The sequence below is a fragment of the Rhinolophus sinicus genome, chromosome 12, assembly GCF_057876585.1.
Source record: "Rhinolophus sinicus isolate RSI-liver-muscle chromosome 12, RSI-T2T, whole genome shotgun sequence".
Taxonomy (NCBI): domain Eukaryota; kingdom Metazoa; phylum Chordata; class Mammalia; order Chiroptera; family Rhinolophidae; genus Rhinolophus; species Rhinolophus sinicus.
This window is the reverse complement of record NC_142512.1, coordinates 56727658-56747447: the sequence shown is the minus strand read 5'-3', so window position 1 is coordinate 56747447 and position 19790 is coordinate 56727658. Positions and strand designations below refer to the sequence as shown.

The 19790-nt window shown below is 58.1% G+C and overlaps 1 protein-coding gene across 7 annotated transcripts in view; it reads right to left on the bottom strand.

The window, feature by feature from the left end:
- The window catches only part of BAHCC1 (BAH domain and coiled-coil containing 1), a 61591-nt gene extending 49032 nt beyond the window's left edge, over positions 1–12559 (bottom strand). For 3 of the 7 annotated variants that reach the window (XR_012492299.2, XM_074320385.2, XM_074320390.2), the window contains exons 1-2: positions 12366–12558; positions 8282–8669 (exon numbers count right to left, since the gene is read on the bottom strand). Coding sequence is in view for 6 of the 7 variants with exons in the window: in XM_074320385.2 (XP_074176486.2) it covers positions 8282–8456 (175 nt within the window). In the remaining variant the exon portion in view is untranslated. Of the gene's footprint in view, positions 1–8281; positions 8670–8845; positions 9021–9452; positions 9850–11771; positions 12244–12365 lie in introns of those variants that run through there. The other 4 variants (XM_088788895.1, XM_074320389.2, XM_074320387.2 and 1 more) reach the window with 4 other exon arrangements.
- Positions 12560–19790: the final 7231 nt, after the last annotated feature.

The following is a 19790-nucleotide window of genomic DNA, read 5'->3' as shown; positions in this document are numbered from 1 at the left end:
CCAGAGCCCGTCACCTACCTTCATGTCCACAGGGACATGTGTGTCACCCAAGCATGGATGGGCACACTCCCCCCTGTGGCCCCAGCATGGACGGGTGGTGGGGAGGCCAGCGACAGCCAGCCCAGCTCTGGGGGGTACGAAGGGAGCAAGGACACAGACAGCCCAGACGCAGGACCCTGGGGAAGGTGGCCCAGTGTTGGGAAGTGTACCAGGCCCACAAGCGCTGGTCAGGGCAGCTGATGGGGGCTGCTGAGGCCTGGTGGGACAGACCGCCCAGGGTGCCCAGGGCCGAGAGGTCACAGAGCACGCGGGACACAGCGGGGCTGGGGGCCCAGGAAGGCCCTCGTGGGAAGGAGGGAGAGGTCGAGTGTGAGCAGGGCTGGGGAGGGGGGGCCTTTGCAGCTGTTGCTCTTCGCCATGGCTGCACTGAAAGGATGTGAGACCAGGACCCTTGGGGACCAAATGGGGATGGGAACCTCGGCTGGGGCTTAGCTGGGGCTTGGGCACTGGCAGCTGTGGAAGCTGCCCACAGGGAGAGCCAGAGCCAGCGGGTGGCTCCTGGAGGGGCCGGGAAGAGGAGAAGTGTTTGGGAAGCTTCTGGGTCAGTGGAGTGAAACGGTGGTGGGTGGGAGCTGAGCTAAGGGCTGGGGGGGGCGGTTGGGGGCTGACCTGCAGGTAGGGGTGGGGTGGGAAAGTGACACCTCCTGGAGCATAGGCTCTGCTGGAGGAATTCCACATGGGGCAGGTGGCAGGAGCCTGCAGCAGTGCCAAGAAAAGGCAGCCCGAGTTCCTCGGAGCCAGAGGAAGGGGCCCGGCATTGGGAAGGGGGGAGTTGAAACAAGGGTGGACAGCTCACCAGTGCCAAGCCCAGCAGACGCCCCCCCACCTGTGTGCCACAGGGGTCACTGGGGGCCCTGACCTTCACCCCAGGAGGTGGCCAGAAGCTGAGAGATGGAGCAGGTGGCGGGAAGTGGAGACAGACCGGATCGGAGGGCTGGCAGGCTGGCTCCCCCAGGGGCCACCGCAACTTGATTCCTTGAAGGACAGTTGTGAGTGAGCATGAGTGAGCATGTGTGCGTGTGTGTGCGTGTGCGTGTGCGTGTGTGTGTGTGAGATCACAGGCGAGCAGGGTATGATGTGTGTCTGTGCATTGTGGGCATGTGTGAGCTCTCCCAGTTAATGTACTGGCTGGCTGGTGGGGACGGCGTGGTCTGCAGTCTGCAGGGTGGGCCTCTGCCTCTGCCCACGAAAGGGCCATGAGCTGGACCAGGTGGCAGTGCCTATCCGTGTCTAAGAGGGAACCTGACACATGGTGCTGGATGAGACGCTGGGTGGACATCTGCCCAGGGGTGCAGCCCCTTCCCCACCCCAAAACTGTCCCCACCTGGGCTCTGCCTGTCCCCAATCTGCGTTCTTCTCACCCTGTCCAGGTGTGCTCCCAGCTGCCCGGCCTGGCTCTGTGATGGAGGCCGTGATGCCTCCCCCGGAGCCACCTGTGCAGGTCCCAGGAAAGACAGACCGGAAGGGTGGTTCCCTTCTTATTTCACATAGCAAACGACTCGCTCTTTCTTGAGGGGGATGCCCCAAGACTGCCCTTTGGGGACCAAGCCTGCTGCTCAGGGGCCTCTATGGGCCTCCTTCTACCCCTCTAACCTCCCCCACCCCTCTTCCCCCCATTTCTGGACATTCTCAGTGGAAAACCAAGTTCCTACACCCAGGAGGGAAAGGGCTGCCTCACCTTTCCTTTCAGCTCCAGCCACACAGTGGTCCCCCCACCCAGCCTCAAAAGTCTTTGCATCTGAAGACACTGGACTCTTTGTTGGGGGGGCTTTGGGGGGAAGAGGGGGCAGGGAACCCAACCCACCTGTTTCTTCCCTCCCCCCCCCCCCCACCAGGGTCAGGATGAAAACAAAACAGAAGCCCCGCTTCCTGGCTGATCCCATCTGGAACCTAATCGTCTGGACAGCTGCAGCAGCACAGACGCCGCCTGGCTGGCTCCCAGCCGGGCGCTGGACACCTCCCTGTAGGCCCTCGGCTTCAGCGGACCCAGCACCAACCTCACAGGCACCCCCAGCACCTCTGAGCCCATGCCCAGTCCCCACCTGTCCCCGGCCTCGGCCTCGGCGGCTGCTGCTCACAGGGCCATGGGAGGTAGTAATATTATATAACAAACAGGGCGGCCCACTGACAAATAGGCCTGCGTGATCTAAACGGTATATTATCCCATAAAACCGTCAGCGGGCAGAGCCGAGGCGGCCCCAAGCCCACGGGCTTCCGAGGCCCGGACCTTCCACTGCGCAGCCCAGGCTGCGGGGTATTTTGTTTGCTTGTAATGCTGCATCTTTGGTGGGGCAAGCAGCCCCAGAGGTCAATGGGGACCAGGCTACCCCAGGAGCCAGTCCTTGGCGGGCGAGGAGGTGGGAACCAGGCAGAGCAAGTCACCCATTTGCCAAACACACAGGGAACGTGCTTTGCATCCAGAAGCCCTGAAGTCACAACATGTGGCTAAAGTAATGTGACCCACTGCCAAACGAAGGCCTTCCAGGACAGCCGTCTTCAAGGGCAGCCCAGGGAAAGCTGCGGGGAGCGGCAGCATGAGACCCTTTTCTGGATATGTGATGGGGAGCCCAGCCTCGGGCAGCGCCTCTGTCCTGGGAGGGGTGATTTCTTTTAGGAAACAGCCAGAAGTCGGTCAGGATGGATGCTGGTCAATAGGGTATCAATAAGAAAGGGATTTACTGCTGTCTGAGGACGTGAGGCTGGGGTCACCCCAAAGGTTGTTCAGGATTTTCTCGTGGGACTCTCTAGGCAGAGACCAGCCCCAATGCCACCCAGAGTCCCCATGTACCCTTCCTTCATGTGCGCCCCTCATGGGCATGACCAGGCCCCTCTGAGAAGGCTCTGTGCAATGGGCTGATATCAGGAGGTCTGCTGGGAATTCCTCAGGGACTCTGGCCACTCCAATCAAGGCAACTGCTGGGGGGGAGGGGAGAGCGGAGGGGCAGCTCCTCCCATCTGTTGGGGCCTATATTCAGATATTTATGGTAGGAAGGAAGCCAGGAGGACGCCCCCCCACAGCCCTCTTCCAGGAGGAAGGGCAAAAGGGCGCTGGGGGTGGCCACCAAGGCCCCTTCCGCCTTCCCGCCTTCCCGGAAAGCACTCATTCCCAGTGGTGCTGGCTGACCTCCATCTGTGCTTGGGAATTCCCAGCTCAGGGCCGGTCCCAGGCTCAGACCCTGCAGCTAGACCAGGGGCATCCTGGGAAGTGTAGTCCTTTGGGAGTTAGGAGGGCCTGCCAGGATTTCCCGGGGTGTTTCGTGCAGGAGCAACCAAGGGGGTTACCCTGACCCTAATCCTAGGGTGGAAGTTCAAGATTCCTGGGAAATAGCTAAACTTAGACATCTGCTGTCTGAAAATACACCAGCCAATGCTGCCATTCCAGCTCACATCATACCCACAGTGGTTTTTCTGAGCAAGACGTATGGTGCTCTTATTTTGGTGGGGAGACCTGGGAACTCCCCAGAATGGAAATACCCCAGCCAAAGTACCCCTCACTCCTGTCCTTCTCTGGCCACTGCCCCTAGACACCAGGAGAGAGAAGCGCCCGCCCAGGGACAGGGGAGCGCGACCTGCAGGCTCCAGGAGAGGCTGCAGTGCATTGTGCTCCCGCACGTTATTTATGCTCACAGCCTGCTCTGATGACATATGTAAGTTGACAGCGAACATCCTATCAACTTGCTGGAGTGTATCTTGATTGTTAAAACACACTCTTAAAGGTGCACGATCATTTATCAAATTAAAATAGCCGCGCCCTGCCTGTCCCTTTTCTGCCTTCCTGCCCTCCCCACAGCAGCCTCCCTCCTCTGCTTCCTGGGCATCCTGCCCTAGCATCCAGGCCCTGGTGCTGGGGGGCACTGCCCCTGCTTCTAGGGACCCTCAGCTCAGGCACTGCCTTCCCACTCCGCCCCAGGCCAGGGCAAGCCCACTAATCACCACAAAGTGACAAACGCCAGAAGCCCCACCAATTAAATTTAAACTCATGCAAAGCTCAGTGGCTAGTAAATTATTATTTTTATTAGCTTGAACCAAGTTCCCGTAAGAGAGAAAGTCAACTTGCTCCCATGAATGGCTCTTGTATAATTTATTTAACTCTGTGCTCTTTGCCAAAGCCTGGAATATTTTTAGCTCGTTCTGTTGTTGGATTTGGCTTTTTTATGTGTGTTTCTGAGGGGTATTTTTAGCCTCATCCATGTTATGCTAACAGCCTCCTATGCGCTCTGTCCTGTCTGTGCGGGCTGTTGAACCCAGTCTCGCAGCAGAGTTGGGAGATTTCTGAGAATCACCGGGGAGAGCATATGGGGGTGCAGTGTTTTCCAGGGGAGGGGTGCTCCCTGCCTTGCTCACTAATTTGACTCTTATTCACGTTAACTGGATATTCCTATAGGAATACCCTTAAAGGAATAATCAGACATGAGGGCAGCACAAGCCCCGCTGAGAAAAAAAACCTACATTCCCAAAATGGCTTTGGTGGGGCGGGCATGTTGGCCACAGCCTGGCGGGTCCAACAGCCAGGAGCTGGATTCCTGGGCTGGGGCAGCTGGCAGGGGCTTTGATGTCTGGTTCCGTCACTTGCAGAGCAGGATGGGTAGAGGCTGCGGAAAGGAACTCTTCTCACACCTACTTAATGTTGGTAACTGTTGCAGAAACACTCCATCGTGTCATTGAGTTAATGAGGTATTTACGAAAATGTATTTTTTTCTTTACAAAAAAATACATGGGCGGGAGGGGGAACCTTTGATGGGGTCTTTTCACACTAGGAAATTATCTTTTTTCCTCCACTGCATTTTTCTTTTTTTTTTTTTCTTTTTGAGATTGGGAATCAGAAGCACTTCAAGCAGGAAGTCTGCAGTTCTCCCCCCACAGGTGACCTGCTGTCATTTACTCCCAACACCCCCAGGCCCAGGCACCTGGCTTCCAGGCAAGGCCATTACCTCCCAAGGGAAACAGGAGAAGGGGCCAAGAGGAGAACCCAACCCACAGCCAGATTGCTGAAACCCAGACTAAAATCGGCACCTCACCTTCTTGGTGCCTTCCTCAGGCGGAGACCCAGTGATTCTTGAAGGCTCGCCCCTCAGGGGACAGACAGAGAAGGATGGAGGACGGGAGCTGACCACCAGAAGAGGGGCGGGGCTCCCCCCAGCCAGGCTGCCTCCTTATTAAACACGCTCCAGGAGAGGCGTGATCCCCAATTGCTCTAGGCAGTAGTGCTGATGAAAAACCTTGGGCTGGTACGTTGTTGATTTTCCCTTTTTTCCCCCTAGATTTCACAGCTTTGCCTCCGGACCATCTGTATTAGAGACAAAATCTAACACTGCACTAAAAATAATGACTCCAAACATTTTATTTGCACCTTTTGGTGACAAGGTTACTGGAACAGAACTTTACCATAAAACCCTACAGCCCGATGACAAAGCTGTGGGCACTTTCATTTTTAGAGAAACAACAGAAGAAGCCCTGCAGCCCAACGTCCCATCAGGGTCCCTCCAGCTGACATTTTGAAAGCACTGGGTGGGGATGAGGGAAAGCAGCACAGGCGGCAGGCAGGGAGGGAAACCCTTGGCCCAGCCCGGGTGGCCGTGCCAGGGAGGAGCAGTCCTGGAAGCCAGGGACTCGTCTCCCATGCTTGGGTCGCACTCTTTGCTAGAGGCGGGCCAATGGGAAGGAGCTCAGAGCAATCTTCCTTGCCGGGAGGAGCCCGTGGAGGGAGGGGCAGGGCCTGGCAGCTGCTGCAGCCTGGCCTGCAGACCCAAGGCCATCCTTAGAAATGGGAAGAGTCCCCCAAAACTAGCCATCTGCAAATCCACACATGAGATGAATAAACAAATTTTAATTTAATTACACTTTTTTTGTTTCTAAACTAGACCATATATACAGACCAAAAGAAAGTGATTAGCGGTGTAATTCCTTATTTAAAAATTGATGTAGCTAAATTTTAAAAACTGGCTTTCAGCAATTTCGATAGGCTCTTTCAGTGGCAGATGTTTCTAGATGGACGCCTGCTCGGCCAGTCTTCCTGTCACAAATGGGTTGACCGGCTCCAAGCACAATGGGTCTCTCGGGTGCACCAGGGGGTGGAAAACCGCTTCCAGAAGCAGGGGGCATGTGGTCTTCCAGGCCCACTCTGGGGGTGCCCTGGGGACCTGCAGCGCCCTCTAAAGTACCCTGCATGTAGGAAAGGCGGAAGGGTCTGGGTCAAGGACACCGACCAGCACCCACCCAGTTTCTCCAAACCTTCCTTGGCCTGCGCTCCAAGAACCACGTGGTCAAACTTGGAATGAGCAAGACAATGGTTCGGGCCACTCAACATGTTCCCGCCTGACTTGGTGGTGCCTAAATGTGGACACAGTGGTGAAAGGGGAAATGGCAGCTGACCCGGACCAGGCCAGGCTGTGGGGGCTGGTGAATAGGGATGGGAATCAGGCCTGGCCTTGCCGCCCGAGGGTGAGGGCCCCAGTTTGCCTCTGCAGGACAGGGAAAGTCTCAGTGTCCAGGGCCTTCCAAGCTGGAGGGCAGGGCCTCGGTGTAGGGGGCAGCCAATCCCCCCCACCCCCACCTGCAGGCTCAGCCTTCCCACCCTCAAGGGCCATGGGCCTCCAACAGGAGAAGGGGCTGATAGGGAAGCTGTGGCACTGTCCTGCGGCCCCCATGAGCCCCCAGTGTGGGTTGAGCTAGGTGGGCAGCATGTCCACCCAGGGGTAGGAGGGACAGGTATTTTTAAATCACTAGTGGCCCAGGTAAGTACTTTTTCGAGTTATAAATCTAGAGAGGAGAAAAAAGAAAGGGAGAGAAAGGAGGAAGAGCAAGAGAGAAAAAAGGACAGCCCTGCAAATGGCTCACCCTGGGACAGGGAAAGCGGAGGTGGCCCCAGCTGATTCCAGGAGAGCCCTGGGATGGCCCATTCACTCCCTGCTGCGTCTAACTTTTTGAATCTGCTCATGTTGTAAATGCTAAAAGGCCACTAGTAATTAAGCAATTTCGTGTGTTTTTTTCTCTTTAAGAAATTTACGTTTCTCTTTCTGACTGCCCTCCCTTCTGACATTTCCCCTTCTAGCCCAACTCTGCCATCCGTTTTAATCCACACACTAATTGTAATCCCATTAAAGCAGATATAATTTTATTAGTATTCACAGTTCATCAAGCTAGCAATAATAACTGTTACTGCCAAATCAACAACAACAAAAAAGAGGCAAACATTTCTGATGTTTAGAACAAACTGTAAACAAAGGCAAGCAAACCTTCCAGGGTGACCATCGGGTCCCCATAGGTTTCCTGCAAAGTCAGTGGGGCTGGCCAGTGACCTCCAGGGTCACTGCGAGGTAGCTACCCCTTAGCCACCCTGCGCCTGGCCCTGCTTCTCCTCTGATCTAGCTCCACCATAGTATAAAAGCCACCCCAGAGAGGGGCTGCTCTGGCGGCCCGGGTAGGCTCTGCCAAGGACCGACCCGCTGGGGAGGGTATCAGAAGGATAGAAGCCAGGGGCGGCCAGCTCTCTCCTCTTGGAGCAAATTCGTTCTTCACTCGCCTGCACCGAATTTCTGCGGCAGCCCGCGCCGCCCCCAGCCGAGCCGCGGACGCTGCGCTCCCCCTGGGTCGCGCTCTAGCCACGCAGTGTCCGGCTTTAGCAGGATACCAGAAGCACTTGTTAAAGCAAAACCATCCCCTGCAAACCCATTCTCGCCCTGACACTTGAAGGCTTTATATAGAAACAGGATTTGCTCGTCTGACACCAACAGTCCTTATTAACGCTCACGGTGCGCACACCGCCCTAATCTGTGAGGCCTCGGTGCGCCCCACGCGCCCCACCCCCAGTCACAACAGCCGTTTTGTTCACGCAGAAAGTGCCTCGTTGTCCCAGCCCCGGAATGTCTTAAGGATGTCCACACAGAAATAAAATGAGGTTTCCGCGGCATTTGGTTCTTCTGCAGGAAGGGGTAGGGGAGGTGGCTGGGGGTAAAGGCTTCACTTTTAGCCAGCTCTGGGCTGACCCTCCGAGACCCTGGGGACCCCGGGGAAGCGCCGCTCTAAACCGCGATGATCCGGCTCTGGGCCGGAGTTGGGAGCCGCTTCGCGCTCGGGCTGCCAGCGGTGCCGGAGCAGGGAAATGAAATCGAAGGCTTCTCTGCAAAAGCTCGGAGAGGAGGCACGGGCGCGCATTCAAACCCCGACTGTCCCCACCTGGTGCAGGGCCCCCTCTCCCACGCCCGCCCCAGCCGGCACTGACCTGTGTGTGAAGCCATGGGCAGCGGCGACGGGAAGTACTTTCCGGGCTGGAAGTGCGCCGGGGGCTGTGCGGCGTGCCCAGCCGGAGCGAGGCGAGCGGCTGCGGCGCTGCGGTGGCCCAGGCTCCCGCGCTCCGACAGCAGATGTGGCGGCGGCGCAAAGTCGCGGCCATCCATGCCGGGCCCCGGCCCCGGCCCGCCGCCGCCTCTCCGGAGCAGCGCGGCCGGGGCCCAGGGGCGGCTCGGGGCGCGGGTGGCGCGCGGGCGGCGCGGAGACCGCGGCGTCTAGGTCACCGGCTGCGGCCGCGGGTCTGGTCAGCACACCGGCGGACTGGGCTCCTCGGCGGGCGGCCTCGCGCCAAGCCGGCGGCCGCCGTGCAGGTCCATAGTCTGCGGAGGCAAGCAGAGGAAACTCGGTGACTCGTGGGCTCGGTTTGCCCGAGGGTCCCTGCCCCGCCCGTCCCCCGTCCCCCACCCCCCACCCCCGGTGGCCAGATCGGAGCGCTCAGCGCGTCTCCCTGCTGCAGGCGCGCGCGCCAGGCCACTAGGTACCCGCGCACACGCACCGTCCTGGCCACGCTCGGGCCGGAGGAGTCTGGGGGAACCCAGTGCACCGCTCGCAGCTTCTCTTTCCCGTCCCCGCTGGTCCCTGTGGCGAGGGCGCAGCGGCGAAAGGCTGCTGGCTCCGCGGGGTGATAAAAACCCAAATCTGCGAAGCCATCGCGCGCTCGTGCGCGCGCGTGCGCGTACACACACACACACACACACACACACACACACACTCTCACACTCACTCACACGCACACCCTCCCCCCTCCCCCACTGCCCAAAGGTGTCTCAGAGGAAAAGGCCTGGGGTCCACGCTCGCTTTTTTCCTCTCCCCTCCCCAAATGCGAGGTCCAGCTTTTACTGCATTCCGCTTAACCGAATAACCATGCTAATTAAGCGAGTAATTTTATTGATTGTAACTCAAGAGTTCTTTTTATAACCTTTCTTTTCTTCCCTCTCCCATCCCCCCATGCGTCTTTCTTTCGGTCCATTCTTTTGAACTCACCGCCCGCCCCCCCCCCGCCCCCGCCTCAATGGGACCAGGCCCCCAGCCCGCAGCACTAAGCCGGGACCCCAGTCCAGCTCCCCCGAGCCCCTGGCGTCTGCATCGGCTGCCAGTGTCACCTGGGCCACCACGCTGCAGAGCCCGGCCTGCTGTCTCCGAGCCTGGAGCTTCCTGGCCAGGTTGGAACAATCACCCCGCCCCCAATCAAATTCGCCCAGGATCATCCCCTGCAGATCGGAGGGAGGAGAGAGTGCTTTGAGAGTCAGAAATTGGTCTCTCTCAACGCCCGAAATCCGCAACGGGGCTTCTCCCTTCAGCTCCTGCCCCGGGTCGCCAAGCCGGGGTCAGATTCCGCGCGGCACAGCAGCCGGGAGATTCCCGGTCTGTGGAGCCCGGCTCGACCCTCAAAGAGTCGGTTGGGTCCAGTGCAACCTTCGCCCCAGCTCGGGTCCCAACAGACCCTGGGCTTCTGTTGTTCACCTCCACCTCCCCGCAGGGCCTCATAAAAATGACCCCACCTCCCTTCTCTTCCACTCCCTCCAACGCGGAGAGTCCACTCCGAGGCTAAACTGGGGACAATTTCAGACGCTGAGAGCGGGGCAAACTACACGACTGTACGCCCGCGTGGACCTCTTTCATTTTGTATATTTCTCTTCATTTTCCTAAATCTACATTGTTTTAATATTTGATATCACCTCCAACAAAAGGGAGATGGAAAGGCCTAATAAGTCTTAACTTTACAGAAAATCTTGATTTTTTTTGCCGTCCCACCGTGACAACAAAGCGATTAAGATGTTTTCCATTTCGTGAATACCATTTTAAATTGCTATATTTAATACTACGGGTTTTACAACGTTTTATTTGCGGACTATTTTGTGTTTGATTTAACCTATAACCGAAAATATAATGTATTAAGAGAATACATATTTGCTCTGCTGATAAGCTTTTTTAATATTTATTCGGAGGGCTTTTGCATTGTAACTAAATGGGCCCCACACAAAGACTTCTCTTTGTCTCTCAACTTCATACAAAGGGATTTGGGGCTCCCTCCTCTCTAGGGATCGCCAGCTCTCTCCCCGGGTCTAACAAATAACTCGGCTAGCTGGCGTCCGGGCCTGCACTGTGCACGCCGGGCCGCCGGGGCCGCAGCTAGGCGGGAGCCTGGGGGCGCGGGGCGGGACAAAGGAAAAAAAGAAGGGGAGGGAGGTGGGGAACTTGCGGTTTCAAAGGCGCCGAGAGCCGGGGGCTGCGTGCGCGGGGGTCGTGTGCGCCACGTTTTTGTTTTGTGAGGTTTCTTGTTTCCAATAAGAAATTTAAAAACTATCCAGAAAGCGCAGCTGCTGGGATTCTCGGGACGCGGGCTCGGCTGCCGGCAGCGACTTTAATCTTCCACATCCTGCGGGCGGGTCGCGGGCTCCACTCGTCCTTCCTCGCCAGTCCGCTCGAGTTTTACGCAAACGGGGGGGATTACTGTCGCCCCTCTGTGCCGCTGTGATTCTTACTGGTTGGAGGGAGCTTTTCTTTGTGTTCTTCGCTCTCGGGGAGAGGCTGCGCTGCGCCTCGCGGTCCGCCAGCACGCCGCTCCCGAGGCCTGAGGAACCCGACCCGGGCAGGGAGCGGGGCAGGGACGGGCGGCCGCCGAGTCCAGGCGTCGCCACCCGCGGGTCTCAGGCTCGGAGCCCCACCCCCCATCCCAAGCTCCAGGAGAGGCCGCAGCAGAAGACTGAGCCGCAGTCCCGGATCGGGCAGGTCTAAGAGAGAAAATGGAGCGCAGGCGGCGGCGGACCGGAGGCCTGCGCCGCCGGAGAATCGCTGACAAGGGCATTTTGGAAAGAACCGAACCTCGGAACCTGGGCTGGCGGGCTCCCCGGGCTGGCGCGACGCGGTCCCTGGAGCCGCCCGTCCCCTCTTCGGGTGGCTCGCGTACTCCAGGATGTGGGAACCCTCACGTTTGCTTTGGTTTTAACTTATACACTTCAAAACCCTCTTCGCTTCGGCTGCCCGCTGAGGACGAGGATTCCCTCCCGTCCGCCTCTCGCGGCACCATCTACGCGCGCGCAGACGCCGTGGGGCCTGCAGGCTGGGCTGGGGCCAGGCGCATACCGTAGGCGGACTGCTAGCGCGCGGCGGAAGAACCCGCTCCCTGCGAAACGCCCGCCCCCCACCACCACCACTACTTCCAGAGAGAGGACCCAGGGCCGGGGACGCCGTCGGGCCCCCGCGCCCCGGGGCACACCGGCCGGCGGACCCCGCCTTGCGGGCCGTGGCCCGAGCTCCGTGCGCTGCCCCGAAAGCCCCCGGTGGAAACGCCCCGCTGCGCTGGCCTCGCTCGGCCCCCTCCTCCGTCCGCACCTCCCCCCGACACACACACTCTCAGAAAAATAATTCCGAAATCAATTCGGATCTGGAAAGCGAAACCCGAAAAAAGTCGCCATTACCCGTCCCGACCGGGCCTCTCGCCCCGCACCCAGCCGGCGCCGGAAACCTCTCTGGTCAGCGGCCGGGGCCGGTTCCCTGCGCCGCAGAGCGACCGGGCGGGGCCACCCCGACAGCTCCAGGGAGGGGAGCAGGGTAAGGGGGGACAAACAATCGGGGTTCGTTCATGGTGCCACCGGAACCAGCGCGCGTTGGTGGCGTCCAAGACCTCGCCGATTGTCATCCCGCGGCCGCCTGCGCGGCTCGCACCGGACGCAGCCTGACGCTCCCTGTCCTGTCGCGATTATTTATTTTTAATGCTGGGTATCGATAGAAACAACAAGCGCTCAGAGCAAAGCAAGGACGCATTACGGGGGGAATTTTAAACCGATCGATAAGATTTTTCAGACGGAAAAAAATCGCTGTTATATACAGTCCATCTTAAAAAAAAAAAAAACACCTCGACATTATAACGGATTTTTAAAAGGGAAGATATATACTTCCTAACATCACAACCCTGATTTTCTCTTGCTTAAAAAAATGTAAATCCCCAAAGCGAAAATAAAAATAAAATAAAAATACAAAAACAAAAAATGAAAGCAATTTCAGTTACTTACTGGAGGCTGTTTCCTGGATACAATTGAATGCAATACAATTAAACCAGTAAATGTGACTTTGTTTTGTATTCCTATTGGTATTTCAATGTGCTGACTGTTGCACTGTAAATGCACCGCTTCCACAACAACGACTCTAGCGAGCCCATCCAGAGCGGCTCTCAAACCTGCAGCCCGGCGCGGCGAGCCACGGGCCCTGCATACTAATAAGCTCGTGCCACTCAGCCCCAAGCAGCCGGCGCGCTGATTGGTCGTTCGGCTCTCCGCGGCCGGGAGCTCGTGCCACTCATTCGGCGTAAACAGGCCTCCCAATAGGCTGGCGCCGGGCCAGGGAGCTGCCAATCAGGGAGCAGCAGGGCTACTACCGAACCCGATGGCGCCTAATTCAAGCCCCGCGACTGCGCAGCTTCTCTGCGCAGATCGTTGCTGCTGAATGGGAATGTAGTGGCGTAGGGAGGGAGCGAGAGCAGGGACGAGTAGGAGCGCGTGTCCGCACGGAGGGGGAGGCCTTTTTTTTTCTTCTTTTTTTTCCATCAGATCTTAACGTTTGGCTTCTGGTATACAGAGGCCAGAAGAAGAAACAGCAACACCCGTTAAAGCAGATGCTTTTTTTTATACCTGGGATCTGTGGCAGGTGGCTGAACCAGGGCACAGGTAGGCCCAAGCTCCAAGCACAGAGTCCTCCTTGGGTTGCCCGGCCCTTCCACCACTCTGAGGCCTCCACCTGCTCGGATCGAGCTCAGAAATGCTCACACGCCCGCGGTCTGGGGAACACGGGCTCTCGAGTCGCCTGCCTGGTCCATTCTTCCCCCTTCCCCGGGATCAGACCCCAGGGAGACGGTCCTGCGTCTTTGGCCATCTATCTTAAGACCCTCAGTTTTCCTCCCTCGGCTACTATTTGCAACAGAGCACCGATCAAAATGAAAATCGGGGATTTATGGCCAAGACAAAGATTGCCCTTTTTTCACCTGCAACTAGATTTTTAAAATATATTCACCTTGACATGCACAATAGGAAAATCGTGCATAGTATTTATCCATGCCGCCCTCCTGCAAATCCGCTAAATTCTCGCCCAAATTAAAAAGACCCACTGAATAATTATCTTCATCGTAATCATATGCAAGCCATTTTTTTAAATATTCTCCAAATAAATATTTCTTTTAGAATTTGGTTTCCCAACAAAATGCTATTTATTCTCAGGAGTCAAGGTGACGTCTGAATAGCGATAGATACATTATTTTTGCTCTTCTTTCTCCACGTGAACCTCTGCCTTCCCCTATGGGGTACAAAAAAAAGGATATTTAAACTAGATGCCAACCAACGCAGGCATAAGCGTTAGAAATTCTCCAATTCATTCTGATAGGGACACGAAGGGGTTAAGCCCGAGGCCTTCTGTTGTCTTCTTCCTTTCCGCGCTCCCCCGCCCGCTCCCGCGGGACCGCCGGGATTGGTTGGCACTCAACCAGCAGGCTGTCAATCACCGAGTGTAAACAAGGCGCTGATTGGCTGTTGTCCAGTCCGCACAGGGCCTCCTGAAAAAAGCAATTACTGGCTCCGCGGTTTCAAGGCGGCCCAAGGCCGCTTGATGAAAGGAGATAAGCTGGGGACCGTTTCCAGGACCCCCGCGGGCCGACCCCGGCAGCCCCGGAGCCGAGGTGCGGCGGAGAGCCCGCGGATCAAAGGAATCCGGAGAGAAAGGGGAAGCGGGCGCACGGCCCCGGCCTGCCTTCGCCCGCGGGCATCTCTGACCTGGGTTGGGGGCTTGGGCCACTGGTGGGGGCTCCGGAATTGGGCGCCTGCTTCGGGCAGCGCGGCCAGCGGGGCAGCTCCGGAGAGCCCAGTGCTGGCAGGTAAGCGCTTGGGCTCCGCGGGCCCAGGCCAGGGCTCAGGACAGCGCGCGGGCCCGAGTCCCGGCTCCAGCGACGCCCCAGTCCTGCGGTGTGGACCACTCCGCCCCTCCTCCCCCCCCCCCCCCCGGCGTCCCGAGCCCCTAGCCAGTCTGAGACTGGCGCCTTCCAAAGCTACCCCGGGCCAGGCGCGCGGCGGCCGCGGAAGGAGAGGCGGCACACATAAATCCATAAAACGCCCGGAGATGCGATTAGCGCGCGGCTATTCATTAGGCCGGGGGCAATTGAATTAGGTCCTGGGTGCGGGCCCGGGAGTGGGGGACCCGGCGCGGGGGTGTCTGGCGCGGACCATCGGGCTCCTGCCCTGGCTTCCCGAGAGTGAAATCGGAGCGGCGGCTCCTGCGTGTGAGCGTTGGACGGAGGGGGTTCCTCCGGGTCCCGACCTTGCGTCTACGTGCGAAACCCGTCCGCTTCCCACGCACACCGTGGAAAGCCAGCCGGAGCCCCGCGCCGCTCCAGAAATTGCGCCCGCGGAAGGGTGGGTGACGGGGGTGGCCGGAGCTTAGGCCGGGAGCCGCTCGCCCGCTGTCCCGGAGCGCGCGGGCTCACGCTGCTTCCCCGGCTTCGGTGGCCTGGCGCACTAAGGCTGTCCGGTCCGTGCGCCCCGGGGCGCGGCCACCTTCCTGCAGTGTCCGGAGCCCTGGCCCTCGGCAGGGCGCCTCTCGCTGACCATACATTTCCTACTCTCTTTTGGAAGCGGAGTTCTCCGTTACTGACTTTCTCCGGTGATCTCGTTTTCGGCCCAGGAATCTTTTTTTTTTTTTTTTTTACCTTTTTTTTTTTTAACTTAAGACTAAGTTTAAAGTTCCCTTTGAAATTTTTATAAATAGAAGAAAAAAGGTATAAGAAAAATTCTCCATCCAAGACATGGGACACCTTAGCGAACAGCGGTGTCCCTGGAATTGCTCCGAGCAACCGGAGCCCGCCCCGCAGCGGCCCCGCTGGCCCTTGCTTAAGCCGGCACCGGGTTCCAGCCTCGGACCCCCTAGTGGGGCAGGGGAGGGGCCTCTATCTTATCCAGCCCCCACCCTCCTCTAGAGTGTGTGTGTGAGGGGGTAGCCAGCTGGTAAGAAACCCCCAACCCCCTACGCCAGGCTTCCAAACCCGGACCCCAGCCCCTGCGGGTGGAAGATTGAGGGCCCTGAAGCCTGGCTAGTGGGCCCCACCCCAGAGGCGGGAGATGGGACGGCAGAGGACGGCACCGGGTCCTGGGTCTGGGGCCTCCCTCCTCTCTGCAGGCTCGCTCTGATCCTTGCAGCTCGTCACCGCCAGATTCCTAATTTAGGGGGTGACCACTGGCGTTCAGAACCCCTGAGAGCTGTCCCCTGCTTCTCCTGTCTCGCATCTCAAGAGAAGCTGCCCGCGTGGGGTGGGCCTGACGGCCTTGGGTGTGCCTGGGCCACGCAGCAGCTCCCTGCCCGCCTCGCTCCTCCTTCTCCCCCCAGTGTCGCTTAAAACAAATCTAGTGGCCTTTTTTTTTTTTTTTTTTTTTTCCCCCAATCCTGTTTCAAAACAGTTGTTACAGCAATAGCTGCAGCCGGGCCTGCTGGATGCGGCTGGGGCTGGCACCTGCCCAGCGCGGGCGCAGGGCCGCGCAGCAGCTCCCGCAGTACCAAAATAAGCTCCCGTGTTCCCCTCGGAAGACGCGACCCAGGCTCCGGCGGGCCGGGGCATGTTTGGTTGGGCGCGCTATCAGCTCTGAGGAAACCTCCCCGTTTCCTTTTTTACTCTCCCTGCTGTCCAGAGCTAACAAATGTTTTTAATTTTTGAGAAACATGGTGTGGGGATCTGCAGACTCGCCTTCAGCTGGGAAGGGAGAGACAGAGGAGACAAGAGAGGGGACAGTAAGGGGTCAGGGCTGAGCCAGCCCACCAGGTGTCTGCAATCACCTGCAGTTTCACAAATGAATGGGCTCAGTGAGGCCAGCCCACAGGCCCTGCCCCAGCCTGGAGCACAGCCAGGGGCCACCAAGAACTCCCAGTACGTCCTCAGCAGGGGCACAGGCCTTCCACAACCTCACACACTGCATTCCGGCCTTGCCCTCTGGTCTGGGGAGAAGGTAAACAGGCCCCATGCAGCCAGCTGTGCCCTGACACCTGGACACACACTGCACTCGTGCGCGTACAACACTTGTGCAGACTCACAAGTGCTCACACGTCATACACATGCACACACTTCCACATCACGCACAGTGTGTGTTTCATGGTATGCTCCACCAGCACGCCAGAGAGCCTGCTGTTGTGCACATAGCCTAGGGTCCCTTAGGCCCCAGAACCTCTCCCCACCCCGGCAGTCCCCCGGTCCTCACCCACACACTGGGCCCTGAGCATGGCAGCATATCTAGGTCTCCTGGCTCCTGAAAGACCCAGATCCCACTCTGTCTGAAATCGTGAAATAATTTTTTAACACGGGGTTGGGGATGTCAGGCGAGTTACATAAAATCACGAATTAGTCACTGCTCCAAATGAATGCATGCTTGGGCCAGAGAGCAACAGAGCTGTGCCGGGGCCTACCGGTGCCTCTCCATTGTTCCTTGGACCATTAGGCAAAAGACAAATTAGAAACAATTTCTTGACAAAAATTGACTTAATTCTTTCCACCAGAGGTGCAGGGGGCCAGGTCCAGAGGCTGTCTGGAGGGGGCCCTGCAGCTGCGGGTACAGTGTGTGCAGGAGGGTGAAGAGAGGTGGCCTGGGGCCTGAGTGGGGGCAGAAGTGGTTTACAGTACCCCCCCTCAGAAGGAGGGCAGTGTTACTTACCCCACTTCCATCAGGAACATAGCTGCCCACAGCCCACTCGGGTTTCCAAGGACAGTGTAGGGGTTAGGAGTTTGCATCCTTCCTATAAAAAAACACCAAACGTTCCCAGAAGTGCCCTGGCTGGAGGGGCTTGGACCTCAGCAACACTCCTGCCTCCAGGAAACAGGACTGGACCCCCACCCATCCCTGTAAAGGAGGTCTTCTGCCATCACGTGGGCATGGTTCTTTTCATCAGAGCCTTTGGCTAGTGTACTAGAGGGGGCAAGGGTGTTGGAGGGGGAAGGTCTGAGTGCGCCAGAGCCAGCCCACAACAAGGTGCTGCCTAGAATTTGTGCCTAGCCTGGGGGGTGGCTTTCTCTGTACCAGGTCTCCTGTCTTTGGGGAACTTAAGCTTTGTTGGGGTAGGTCTGTTTTGGAGGGGAGAGGGAGGTGAAGATCTCCCAGAACCCTCCTCAAAGGGAAGGAGATTGCCCCCCTGAAAACAAAGCCTCCAGTCACATCCCCTTCATTATCTAGCTGGGTCTGCTGGGCCCAGAGGGCCAGGTGGCAGGGGAGGGAGCCCCTGTGAGGCCCAGGGTGGGGGAGGCAGCCAATAGAGGAAGAAGGGTTGTCAGGAGCCAGGCCAGGCGGGGAGGGTCCTCTGGTCACACCCCTCCTGGGAGGCCTCCCTCCAGCATCACCGAGGCCCTGTGCATCGGGCTGAATCTCTCCCCGGAAGGTCCCAGCTCGGGCCTGAGGAAGGGACCTGCATATGGTAGCCCACCTGCTCTCTGAGCAGGCCACAGACAGGCTCCAAGACAGACTTGGGGATGTGGCTGTAAGTTTTAAAAGGCAACAAGAGCAGGAGGGGAGAAAGACTTTGAAGTCAGAGGAACAGCTTTGGGGGCGGGGCAGGGGGCTTTAGTTCTGTTGTTGCTGGTTCTTCCAACCAGGTCAGGAGGCTGCCCAGCCCCCACGGCTCAGGGAAGGTGCTTGTTAAACACGGAACAGTAATTTGAGGCTAAATATAACGCAGTGTGTTCACAGGGAAAGTATAATTCAGGTGCTGGTTGTGTGAGGTTATCAGCCAGGAGACCCATCTGGGTTAAATTGACGTGATTTTCATAAACGGGCCGGAACGTCCCATTGCCAGGCTTCTCCCTGATGTTTTATTAGTGACAGTGTGATTGTTATTACGGTTAAAACGGGGAATGGGGGTGGGGATATGCCTGGGACCCCCACCCCAGAAGTGAGGGGAGCCTCCCAAGGCCCTCCCCCTCCCCACTGTCCAATCCCCTCCAGCCTCCTGGTAGTTTTCTCCTCTGCTGGAGGAAGGCCGGGGACCCCCAGGAAAGCCTGGAAAGGAACCAACAGTGCCTTTCTAGGCTGTACTTGCCAGAGACTGTCCTCCCCAAAGGCGGGTCCTGCTTCTTCCCCACAGGAAGCATCCAGCCCAGTCTGGGGGAGGTGGAGGGAAGTCGGTTCTCTGGGGCTCTATACTCACCTTCTAAAGCAGATATTGGGGGTGGGGACGCACTTCCAGGGTCTCCTTGCTGGAGGCTGACCCAAACTGGGCCCTCTGTCTTCCTGCCTGTGAGGAAGGACCCTCCTGATGGCGGGAGCCCAGACCCCGCCTACGGGAATGGGGGCGGGATGGCTTAGTGGCTGGAACTACCCGGCTTGGGGACAAAAGCTCTGGTAGGGCCTGATGAGGGGAGATTACTCAGTGCTTCCAGCCTCCCCCCACCCCCAACCCAACCGGAGTCTGGCTGCCTGCCCTCTCTGGAAGGACACCTGCCTCTCGCAGACCAGCCTCAGCCCAGCCAGAGAAAGTGCCGAATAAGCAGTTGCTGCAGGCCGCTCTTCATGGCTGTGTTTGGGTGTGTTTACACGTGTCACTGTCAGGGTATGTCTGGATGGGGCCTCCAGGGGCCAGATTTCTTAGGCCTGGTCTCACACTGGGGGAGGGCTCTGGGAGAGGGGTGCAGGCTGAGTGTCAGGGTCTCCTCTGATGAAACCCAGCCTGCCCAGGCAGAGCTGGAGCAGACAAGCCAGGCCAGGCACAGAACCTAAAGGACCAGGACTGGGGCCTGGCATGCCCATGGGCAGGGGCCACAGCTCATCAGCCCCAACTCCACCACACAGGCCCCACATGGCTCCTCTGAGCACCAATTACAGAGCTCAGGCAGCAGGAGGCCGGCACCTGCCCCTTCCACCCAGCTCCACACCCCCACACTTCTCACCCCCAGGGTGGGCAGGAACCAGGCAGCCAGCTTCCCTTTGGATTTCCTCACTTTCCCAGACTTGGAAAAGCCCCAGCCCCTACCGGACTGCTCCTCCCATCTCTGCCCCAGCAGAGGGCCCCAGAGGGTAAGGCGCTGCCCATTCAGACTGGCTTCTGACATATAAAAAACTGGAGGCTTGAGCGGCACACACCAGACCCTCCTCTTCCTGCTGTAAAGTTGTTGCTTGCCAAGCTCCCCACTCATATCCCAGACCCAGATCTCCTACCCCTCCCCCACAAGCCTCTGGGCAGAGCCACAACCCGCCCTGGCCTGTAGCAACCTAGAACTTTCCCTCCGAGTCCGAGTCCGATGGCCAAGGCTGGAGGCTCCCTCCCCAGCCTGCCTTTGGGAAGAAATCAGAGCTGGGAAGGCTCCAGACATGCCTTGTTCACCTCCCTCTTATTTCTGAGAGGTTTGAGTCCTTGGCCTGGTTACCTGCGGCATATATAGACCAAAAATAAATTATTCCCATCAAAATTCCCACAGAGCAGCTGGGCCT